Raw genomic sequence first — 12,293 nt, forward strand, 5'->3', positions numbered from 1 at the left:
TTATGACCACCCCACCCCCCTCCTTGTTCCTAATGGCCTTCACAATGGCCAAACCCCTATAAGTTCCATGCCCTTGACTCTATGTGGGTTGTAGGGTAGATGGCCAGAATGTGGAAAGCTCCAATGAAGAAGTATTTATAACAAATATACAACCATTAATTTATAAAAATAAGATGAATTGCTCTAATTAACAAAGAGGGTGTTACAAAGGAAACCACTACTTGAGAGATGTGCACCATTAGGGCTCTCAACACTACTATCATGGCTCAGGTGGATACATGTCTCTGCCTACGAATGATGGGGTAAATTTTGTTCCAACAACCATGACTCAGGCTGTTGTTAGTGGAGTTGCTCTAGAGATTGGTTTAATGGCTAAGAATGAAGGTATGACCGTCTAGATAATATGACGGTAGATCACACAATTGATTAATTAAATTAGATTGAGAATTAAATAAAACCAAAACACAAATGGTCTAAATTGCCTATTATTAAGATTAATTATTGTAATTTTACATGTACATCTAATATAGGTCATCCTCAAATTAATCCTCATCATGTTTGCTTTCTTCTTCTTTATCCTCTTCTTCTTCTTCTTTGCCATCTTCTTCTTTGGCTTCGTCTTCCTCTTATCCTCTTCTTCTTCTTCTTCTTCTTCTTCTTCCCAGTCCTCCTCTTCTTCTAAATCGCAGTTTTCCTACCCCAGATCATCTTCCTCAGCAATAAAATTATGACTTAGTTGTTCTGCTTGCACACGAGTGGTTGCCCCCCAAAAATAGCATTGATGTAAGCTTAAGGGAAATATCAGTCTTGACAAACACCACTTCTTAATCATCTTGTTGGACACTTTGAAGAATCCAAAAGACAAGTTCTATTAGTGGTATTTTATTGCTCCAAAACACCATACTCATTTGGATTTACCACCATTTATATGACATGCCATAGACCATCATGTTTAAGATCAAATTTGTAACACCCTTGTTCCACTTCACATGTCAATACACAAGGGTCATCGATGCACCATGTGCAAGATGTCATGATGTTGGAAAACTACTCATCTATTTTGATGACATCCTTTGTTACTTACATCAAAATCTTTACATTTTTACATATATAAAAAATCATTGTACAAGTAAATCAACTCTATTATCTTAGTCACCATCTCATAATAGTTAAAAACCATTATCTTTATAGTACCCCTTGACCACAAAGTTGTTGTTTTGAGTTCTTTGGTTTGATCCAAAACATTTGTTTATGATGTAATTTGAGAAACTATAATGACCAATGGGGCCCAAACTAAGACTATAAATATCACTGTGTCTATTAAGATATCCTTGGAATTTTAATGTTTTAACTTGTGTTGGAAAACAAAAATAATCAGATGGGATCACAACAATCATAGGCAACAAAACTATCTTTTATATTTTATATCTTAGGATTAGTATACAAGTAACCTTATTTTTTAACCATTCAGCAAATAGTGCCTTGTATCTGCTGTCCACATCTATCATAATAGTCACAAACAACTAAACTATCATTTACATTTTATAACTTCGGGTTAGTATACAACTAACATTATTTTTTAACATTCAACAAACATTGCCTTGTGTCGTCTATCCACGTCTAGTATTCCCCCGCAAGCAAGAAGTTATCTATTTTTATTTTTCAATACATATGTACAACAATAATTACTCATTATGAATAAAACCCAACACATACATAAAAGTTCCTAGACTGAGGTAATTTCTTTACAAGAGATATTGTTTTATCTCTTTGTAGTTAGATACTACAACCCAAATCATCTTCTTATATTTGATTCGCATTGTCTCCAACTCTCTATTACCATCCTGCCTGCATTTTGTGTGAGAAAAGTAACATTTTTTTCTTTCACACCCATAGGATCCCTATTATAATTTTGACGGGGCCAATAGAATCTATTTTCCACCACATCCAAGTATATTAAATATAAAGTTAATGCTTCACTATTAATATATACTTCAATGAAGGAACCTTTAGGTCAAACTTTGATTGTATTTGTTTTTAACATGATTAGAAGCCTATTTGAATTAAACAAGTTAGGACAAATATGACAACAATATGACACATAAACTATAAGATAAAGAACAGTCAATTGCCTCTTTATTGGGTGCATCTATCGATATTAAACTAGACCACACATCAATGCCTTTTGTGCAAGGTGAACTGCTAGATGCATTTTAACATCTAATAACGTAGGTAGACCATTGACACAAAATAGGGCAAGGAGGACCAATTGCAATATTACATAATTATTGGCCCGGGTGGGAATCAATTGAGATATACAAAATAAAATTTTGGTGCTTAATGTAGATTAATACAAAAAATAAAACAAGCAATCACACAACACAAAGAATTCTCTCTCTATATTCTCCTATTGGTAATCACAACATAGGAACCCTTGCTCGGAAAAACTCCGCTAATTGTTTTATTAGTTGGAAATTACAATTTCAAAGAGAGTTTGGGTCTCTTTAGCCAAGTGTAATACTTGATTACATTATTAAAAACTCTCCCAAATAGTTATTCAACTAGATTCTTGCTCTAGTAACCCTTCCCTTTCTAAATTTGAGGTTTTAGAAAACCTGTACAAAAATTTAAAGAGAAGTACAAAAGAAAAAAAAACTTACACCTTTGAGTTGGGAAAAGCTGTCTTCTCTTATTGAGATCTAAGTCTCCAATATTTTTTAACACAAGGTGAAATTTGATGGAGTTTGAGTAAAATAGGATGCAAGGAAATTTAGAGAAATTTCAAATGAAATTACAAAATCAGACTTATGTTTTCTCTCAAAAGTGGTTCTGAGTAGGAATTTCAAGTAAATAGCTATCGAATGCTTTTTGGTTTGCAAGTAAATGCTCAATCAATGTTATAAGAGACGTTTGATTGAGGGTGGGGGGGGGGGGGGGGGGGGGGGTGTGGTTTACTGAAAATCCTAAATTTTGTGCCTACTCATCTCAAATTTGTAGCACCGGATATGGGTTGTAGGTTCCAACTGAGACTAAGTGTTAATCCAATAAATTTGACATGGCCAAGACACGAGATAATTATTTTGGATGATAAATTTGTAAATCAGATGTTGGTTTTTCTAGATTAGATTAGTATGAACATTAGATTGACATGGAGGCATTGGTAGTTTGTTGAATTTTAGGATATTCTAAAGTTTTTATGGCAAGAATGCCAAAATTATGTCAAAGATGTTGTCAAGGAAAATGTATTGTTTAAGGAAATAGTTAATTTTAATGAATAAAGATATTTTATCACCTTGAACAAAAATTATCAAAATATTATGATTGAGTGGTAAATAGTGTCCTTAACATATATATAATTTAATATTTTATAAAGGAAATCTTCAAATATTGTTGCCTTTTTAGATGTCATATTTCCAATTACCATCATCTTGTCTTACCAATGAAAGAGGAGGTAGTATTGGCATGAAGGCACACTTAACTTAATTTGATGATAAAAATACTTAAGCATTAATTATGGCATATAAAAAAGCAATGTGGGAAAAAATATTACTTGGAAAGAAAGTTGACAATATACTCATCCCACAGACTCAAATTGGTCTATCATCAAATGCGAAAAATTTTGAGAAGTTGTGTTGGAAATCAATTGCCTAATTACAATTCAACTAGATGACTTAAGAAGAAAATCCTTTGGTTGAAGTCGTACACTAGGATGACCAGGCGAGCAAGTCGATTGGATGATTTGAGAGAGATAACAATCTATTGTAACTCATTCCACTTTAAGAAGTTTGACTTCTACCAATGATTATTTTGCTACTAGAAGTTAAGAAATTTTTAATGTCTTTTCACTTTTATAGGTTCTGCCAACCAATTTTGGAAATTCATTATTACAAGTTAAAAAATTCATCGGTGAAGTCAAAATTTGCTAATAGAAATTCAAAAACTCTACCAACAAAACTATAATTTGCCAGCTCAGTTTTTTAATCTTTTCCAGAAAAATAACCAAGTTTTCTAGAAAAATTCTATACTCAACTATCAAATTTTATTTATTATGTTGGAAAGAGTTTGAAAAAAATATTTATAAAAAGAATTAAAAATAAAAAATTATAAAAACTATAAAAAATTGTACAAATAAGAAACTCATAAAAAGATATAAAAGTCATCAAAATAATATATACCTCACTTGGAGGGAGGAAGAAAAGAACGATGGCACTTGTGCTTTACATGCAATTATAGAAAAAACTTATGCATCTCATTATGTTAAGATTTGATAGAAGGTGGGACCAAGCCCATCACGCCCACATGACCAAGAGAGGTGGCATGAGGTGTCACGTGGTGGAAGATGTGTAATCTTCCTTGATTGATGAGGTGGAAGCTTTGTACTCTTCCTTGATTGATGTAACTTTATCTTCCCTTGATTGATATAATTTATCTTCTTTAGTTGATGTAATTAGGAATCCTAATTGATTGAAGAGTTTCCCTAAATATGTAATGAAAAAAGTATAAATAGGGATCTTGGATGGAGGGTTTCTATCAAGCTCTCCTCTTCTCAATTCGTGGAAGAATCTCTCTCCTAGCCTAAAGCCTCTCTTCTCCCTTTTCTCTTCTCTCCTCTCTACCCGAGCTCTTTCTCTTTGCTCTTTTCTTCTCTTCTCTCTTCTCTCTTTTCTCCCTCTCTCATCTTGCTCGAGGTTCCAAGCATGGGGTCCTAAATTCAACAAGATTGTAGAGTGTCTATCCTATGCACTTATTCCAATCATAAATACCTTACCCACTCCTCAGTCTAGGGTGAGCATCCCTCAACCATGCTTGAGTTAAGCGATAAAAAATCCCTTAATTGCTCTCGAGTCTATCTCAGAGCCTTCCAGCTCATCCTCAGGTTGTGATGTGTTAGAGTAAGGTCCTCAAGTCATCTTGGATTCAGCTACGAAACTTCTTTAACTAATCCACATGGATTTAGTTGGACCTGTCCTGAACTTAAGCTTAAAAGGAAAGTGTCCCACTTTTGTGGTTGTAGATGACAAAGCTGGATAGATTTCCTAGCAAATGAGGATGGTGCATTTCCATCATTTGCTAAACTATGTGAAATTTTTAAAAAGAATAACCCTATAGCATTATCAAAATTAGGAGTGACCAAGGAGGAAAATTCAAAAATTCTTATTTTAGGAATATTACACTCAAAATAGCAAAAAACACTAATTGAGATGGCAAGGGCTATGCATCATGCATATAATTGCCACATAGACTATTAGCCAAAGCTGTAAATACAACTTGCCATATTGTAAACCGTGTAAGTATTATGCCCCTTCTGAATAAAACTCCATATGAGTTGTAAACGGGTACCCTTCCCAACCTAACTTATTTTAAAACCTTTAGATGCAAATTATTTGTACACGAAGAGCCAAATGAGAAATTAGGAAAGTTTGAGTGTAAGGCTGATATAGAAATAGTTTTAGGTAATTCATCTCATCGAAAAAGCTTATAATTTTGCAACAAGATTTCTATGAGAGTCAAGGAGTCAGTATATGTAGAATTTGATGAATTTGATTCATCAAATACAACCCCAACTCCATTTTCTGATGATGAAACGAAAACTCCCTTTGAGTCATCCAAGGGCTCCCAACCTCAAGACCAAAATCTTGATGGGAACCAAAAAGACACAAATAACCAAGAAGAACCTCCTATGGAGCAAAGAAAGGTTCATGGATGATCATCCCTTGGGCCAAATAATTTGTGACCCACAAGGGAAAATTGAAACTAGAAGAACAACTCATGATGCTATGGCAAAGCCTTCATTTCCCAATCAAAACCCAAAGCTTGGTCGAAGCTAAAAAAGATAATTTTTAAATAATGGCAATACAAGAGGAATTAAACTAGTTTGAAATAAATTAAGTTTTGTCTCTAGTACCTAGACCCCCAAACCAACAAGTAATAGGAACTAAATGGGATTTTAGGAACAAAGCCAATGAAGAAAATCAGATTGTGAGAAACAAAGAAAGAGTAGTTGCCAAGGATATAATTGAGTAGAAGGAATAGATTTTGAAGAACCTATGCATCAGTGGAAAGATTAAAGGTAATTAGGATCTTATTAGCCTATGTTTGTCAAAAGAAATTCAAATTGTACCAAATGGATGTGAAAAGTGCATTTTTAAATGGGTTCATTGAAGAAGAAGTATATATGGAACAACCCAAAGGATTTGAAGACAAGAGCTAGCTAGACTATGTATAAAAATTTCATAAAGCCTTATATGGGTTAAAGCATGCTCCAACGTGGTATGAAAGATAGTGAATTCTTGAAGAAAAATGGATATAAAAGAGGTAGTGTGGATAAGACATTATTTGCCAATAACCATGATCAATATCTTATTATAGTCCAAATCTATGTGAATGATATCATTTTATGTTCTAATAATACCTCACTACACAAGGAATTCACTAGTGATGAAGAATAAATTTGAAATGAGTTTTGTTGATTTTTTAGGACACCATGGATTACACCATGGAGAAAGAAGAAAAGGCATGTTGGGTGGAAAATAGGTGGAAGAATGGGATTATGGACTTGTATCTAAACCCTCCCCCTTAAGCTCTATTAATAGAAGTATAATATTACAATTATGTCCTTCACCCTAGTAAGTTGAAGAAGAGATGAGAACCATAAACTAATTACACAAATGACACCCTAATTACATCATATCTTCTACCACTTGCCCTCAAGTTGGGAGGTAACGGCAGTGATCCCAACATGAAACAAATAACATAAACATAGTAATAAGCTCCTCCATCATGGTGTCCCAAGGATAAGCCTAACAACAGGCATAGACTCTCAAAGGGTAAAAATGGGTGAAAGAACATAAGTCAAAACCAACCTCAAATGATTTCGAACAAATATCATGATAATAATCATTAAAATAGGTAATGTCAATCATTCACAAGATGACAATAAGAAACAGAAGGGTACCAATACAAAGTCTCAAAAGACTTCAAAACACCCATATATAAAAAAGGGACAACCAAAGCACCGCTTCAGGAAGGGTTGGCCAAAGGGGTAAGAGAGATTCAAGTAAAGGACAGAAGGAGAAAGGTTGCAAAAATAATAAAAAGGTTAAGGGAATCAAAGGAAGATAAGATGTTGGAGCCACCGTGCGATTTATTTTCCAAGAAAATTTAAATCTTCAATAGAATAACTAATGCCGACAATAATCAACAAATAATGAACCCAAAGCAAGCAACCGAAGAGTTCTTCTTCAAAAATAATGTCTCAATCAAAGAGACACAATAGCACCAGACGAAATAGGCCAATGCCCAAATAACATGTACCAAATGTGCAGTTGTATAGCAGCAGATAACTATTAAATAATGGAAGTCCTTAGAAGTAGTAAAAACACATGAAATAATCTACAGCCAGTCCACCCTTGAATAAGGAGAATCTGCACCAAATAATAAGTTGAACCAAGTAATAAGTTGCCAATAAACCAATATAATATTCAAGTCAAAGTCAAGAATATGAGTCAGACTGAGGCAAGTGAGAGTGTCAAGCCAACTTAGGTATCAGACAGATATAGCAGAGTTTCTGGAGGAATCGGTATAGAAATCGGGATCCAAATCAGTATAACAAAAGTAGAGAACAAGTGGACCGAGTCAGGCTGACTTGAGTCTGAGTTGACTCAGGATAACTTGGGCAGAAATGAAACAGTCTGGTTGCCCATTCGCTAGGTTAACCCGACAGATTAAATTGATTATGGTTCTCTGTCGGGTTCCAAAATTTAACCTATATACGAGCACCTCTCTTATCTTCTAGTGTGCACAAACATAAACATCTCTTCTTGTCAGATTAAATTCAAACTCAGTGGAGAGAGGATTAAAAATAGCAAGCCATAGGTGAGATAAACTGAGAAATCAACAGTGTTGACAACTTTAGGAATAATGGGAATAATGGCTAGGCAAATACCAAGATGATGATCAGAGGAGTTTCCAAAAAAATAGCAGCAAGATCAATATCAAATTTTTGGAAATCTATCGAAAATAAAACAACAGATAATAACCTGGATTTGTAGAGACTTCCCCTACATGATTGAAAATTGGATTTATAGCGGTTAAACACAAAGATTTTTTGAAGATAGTAGAAGATCCCAGAGAAGCAGTAGCGTTTGAAAATCAATCAGCTAAATTTCTCAGTCAGTATCATGATTAAGCCAGATAGGATGTAATCCACCAGCTGGCTTGAGAGATAACGATACTAATAACTCTCAGAGATAATACCAACAGAGACAGTCTCAATTGATCAGTGATGCTATCAGAACAGTTAGCAACACAACCGTTGTAGTGAACAAAGTAGATAACAAAAAATTCGGAATATATGGTTGTTGTATTAGATAACATAGTTGTTTCTTATTCTATATTCTGATACGGATCAAGTAGATAACAAGTAATGATTATCTTAAGGAAATATACTCTATTGTTGATGAAATCAAAGAGATTCCTTTCTAAAATACATATGTTGCTATTCGCATCCTTGCATGAGGAGAAGGATACCAATGTCAGCACAATGATAACCACAAGATAAGCATCGCACAACGATAACAGCAAGATGCCACCCAAATTCATCAAGCTAGCATGTTTGTTCTTTTCTTGAGAAATCTATTTTTTTTTCATCTTTTATTTTTATGCTTTCCAAAGAAAATCATGATGGCTGAAGCCAAAGAAATTATGGTTTGGAGACAATCCCCATTCTGTTTTCCAGAGAGAAAGCAGAGTTGATGCTTCCCTTTCATTTTTTAGAACATGATATAATAGAAAAACATGGGAGCAACAAATGGCAGAGAGAAATCTAACAGTCTTATCAATACCAAAGAAACATGGGTAAACAGAGAGATAGGAGAGAGAGAGATGCCAATACCGATAGTAGTAGAGAGCTATGATCAATGGTAAACAGAACTCACTGAGTTTTGAATTTCAATAGTGTAAGACATCGGTAAACCATCCTTGAAAAACACATCTATAGGCTAATTATCAATACAAACTTCTAACATCTATAGTTGTACATAACCATAATGTATTTAGAGCTTCAAATATAGTAGTCAAAGGGAAGAAATTAAGAGAAATGACTTATCTCTTTGAATCCGAATTCAGCAACTCCTTCATATCTAAAACAAAAACAACCTATGCAGTCTTCTACTAAACTGAGCAGAAAAGTAAGATAGAATTCTAAAAAATCATAGCTACGAGTCTAGTAAATCAATGCTCTATTTTCAGGAATCCATGAATTACACCATAGAGAAAGAAGAAAATGAACGGTGGGGAGAAAACAGGAGGTGGGGTTATGGACATGTATCCAAGCCCTCCCCCCTTAAACTGTATTTATATATGAATAAAAGTAAAATATTACAACTATGCCCTTCACCCTAGTAAGAGTGAAGAAGAGACAAGAACCATAAACTAATTACATAAATGACACCCTAATTACATCATATCTTCCAACATGTTTGATGGAACTCACATTCTTCAAGACTACATGGATTTAGCTCATGGAGAAAAAGATAGAGGGACTCATTGGGAGAAACCAGGAGGAAGAAAGAGGTTATGGACTTATGTCCTAACCATCCCTCTGAAGATCAATTGAGAGATTGATAAAACTATAATATTATAATAATACCAGGAACTTCAAATGATTACATCAATGCCATCTCTATAAGATGACTCTTTATTTACCATCCCGCCATCACTATATGGGCATGTGAGCCTTCTCCTTGGTATGTGGCCCTTGAGCCTATCTTCCTCATCTCTTGGATGTGTGGGCCTTCCTTGGTCTTGTGGGCTTGGGACCATCTTCCAACACTCCCCCTGAAGTTGGGGGTAAGAGAACATCACGAATGCCCAGCTTGCTACAAATGGTGTCTAGGATCTTCTTGTATAAAATGGCAATCCACCATATCTTCCAACACTCCCCCTGAAGCTAGGGGTGAGAGAACATCATGAATGCCCAACTTGCTGCAAAAGGTGTCTAGGATCTTTTCGTATAAAATGGCAGTCCACTATATCTTCCAACACTCCCCCTCAAATTGGCGATCTCTTCCAAGAGGTCCAACTGGCTTAATATAAGTGAGAGTAAAATCACTCCTATATGTTTAGCTATTAATTTATTAATAACATATGATATACTATAGCCTAAAAATGAATGATTTAAGAGGAAAATTTGATCTAATCATAACTTTAATACACTATATATTTGTACGTAATATTACTACTATTAAATCACTAACATAATAAAATAAATATAATGAGTAAATAAATAATTATTTTATTAAAAACGTAATATGGTGTAATATTAATTAATATTTCACAAAATTGAAATTAATCAATTGATCAAATGCATATTGTAACTATATTTTATTTACTAGACTTAAATATCTAGTTTAATATAGTAATAAAATTTACTAATGTAATAAAGTTTTATTGTAATAACCAGTTCGTGATTAGTATTAAAATCATCAAATTACAAGTTTAGTACATAAGAATAACACATGTTCAAAAATAATAAAAGATACAATCATCAGTTATCCTTCCACATGCAAGTCGCTATGTCATCTCGAAATTGTGCGGCTCTTGTGGATTCTAATGCACGCTGCCTCCGAAAGCTTGTTACTTGGGTATCCTCTTCCACAAGACCATCGTTATCATCGTTGTCTGTATCGTCCGTTGAACGTAATTGGACCCCATCACCTCCTCCACCGAACTCGTCATCCGAATCATCATCTTCCACATCAAATATATCATTGTAATCCTCTCTACGTATATAATTGTGCAATATGCAACATGCAATGACAATTTTTGTCTACATCTTAAAAGAAAATGGAGGAGTGCCTTTCAACATTTGAAATCGAGCTTTTAAAGCACCAAAAGTTCTCTCAATAGTATTCCGCAAAGACGAGTGTCTTTGATTGAATACTTATTTTTCATTCCTAGGAATATAATCTCCAAATTCTTCCAAATGATACCAAGTTCCTCGATATGGAGCCAAAAATCCTGGTAGATTTTCACAATCAGCATCGACTAGATAATATTTACCTACAATACAAAATATTTTCTACATTAAATAAATAAAGATAAAATAAATAAAAGATTACTGCATAAAAATATATTATTTACCTTCAAGTACAAATAGTCTATTTCGGCAAGTCAATTCGTCCTTCAATACACGAGAATCAGTTGCTGATCCCTCCCATCCAGCTAGTACATAAGTGAATTGCATGTCGAATGTACATGCTGCCATCACATTTTGTGAGAGATAGCCCTTTCTGTTCCAGAACCTTGGTTTTTCTTCAAGTGGGATGTTCACTTTGATATTCTACAACGATGTGAAGATGACCCTTTATTTCCATGAGATTGATCTGCTATCGAATAATTTTCGCTAATGAATTGCGGTGGAGTTTCCATAACTACGTCAACATTGTCGGGCTCGTCTATCGGGATAGGAGCCGACTCATCATGGATGATTTCATCACCCAGATCTATAGGAGTTGTACTACCACTCCCTACGGCTATTGTGTTTCCGACTACCATAGCCAATTTTTCGTAAAGGGGGCAACCTTGTTGTCTATACTTCTCAGCATCTTTATGCTCCTACAAGAATAAAACATCATTTATAATGGAATAGAGTTCTTAGTAATGCGAAACAATACAATCTATTTTACAATATATCATGATTTACTGACCTTAATGTAGTCTTGCCATACAAAATGATATGCAGTAACTCGCTGTGTGGTTGCATCCCAACCAAACCCACTAGTGTTGAGACAGCTCATTACTGTTTGGTATGTTTTCTTCCATGATTTTGTTCGATTCTTAAGCTGCTCAATAGTTTTTTTATTGACTAAATCTTCATTGAACTTATTGACACATTTCGTATATACCTCGTGCATCCAAATCCCATTGGGCAACTTGTTCCCCATATATACCTGCTCGACCAAAATATCGAGCATTTTGTTGTCTTCTTCAAAGCTCCAAAAGTCATATGATCGACCACTTAGTTGTTTTCTTGCAACCATTTTCAATCTAAATCTGAGATTGTCCTCATGGAAAAAACCTTATCAGACAACCATTACCCTAAACCCTAACCCTAGACCCCATACCCTCAAAACCTCCTAAACCCTATAACCTAAACCCTAATTCCAAAAGTTAAATAAAAAACCCTAGATCTTAAAAACCCAAAAAGCTCCAAACCCTAAATCCTAAACCCTATCACCCAATAAACCTTAACTGAAAAAAAATTGAAAAAAACCTAAACCCTAATTCTAGAA

General features: G+C 34.4%; 1 protein-coding gene across 1 annotated transcript; it reads right to left on the reverse strand.

Moving 5' to 3' along the window:
- Nucleotides 1-10,942: 10,942 nt before the first annotated feature.
- LOC137952640 (uncharacterized) lies at nucleotides 10,943-12,041 on the reverse strand. Its single transcript, XM_068799705.1, has 5 exons — nucleotides 11,952-12,041; nucleotides 11,709-11,843; nucleotides 11,437-11,616; nucleotides 11,143-11,341; nucleotides 10,943-11,061 (listed from the first exon to the last, which is right to left on the reverse strand). The coding sequence occupies exons 1-5, from the start codon at nucleotides 12,039-12,041 to the stop codon at nucleotides 10,943-10,945; spliced, it is 723 nt and encodes a 240-aa protein (XP_068655806.1).
- Between the last annotated feature and the right edge of the window lie 252 nt (nucleotides 12,042-12,293).

Source organism: Aristolochia californica, unplaced genomic scaffold (genome assembly GCF_029961685.1).
Source record: "Aristolochia californica isolate CCGP_79_NKW_82.1479 unplaced genomic scaffold, dmAriCali1.0.hap1 SCAF_16, whole genome shotgun sequence".
Classification (NCBI taxonomy): Eukaryota; Viridiplantae; Streptophyta; class Magnoliopsida; order Piperales; family Aristolochiaceae; genus Aristolochia; species Aristolochia californica.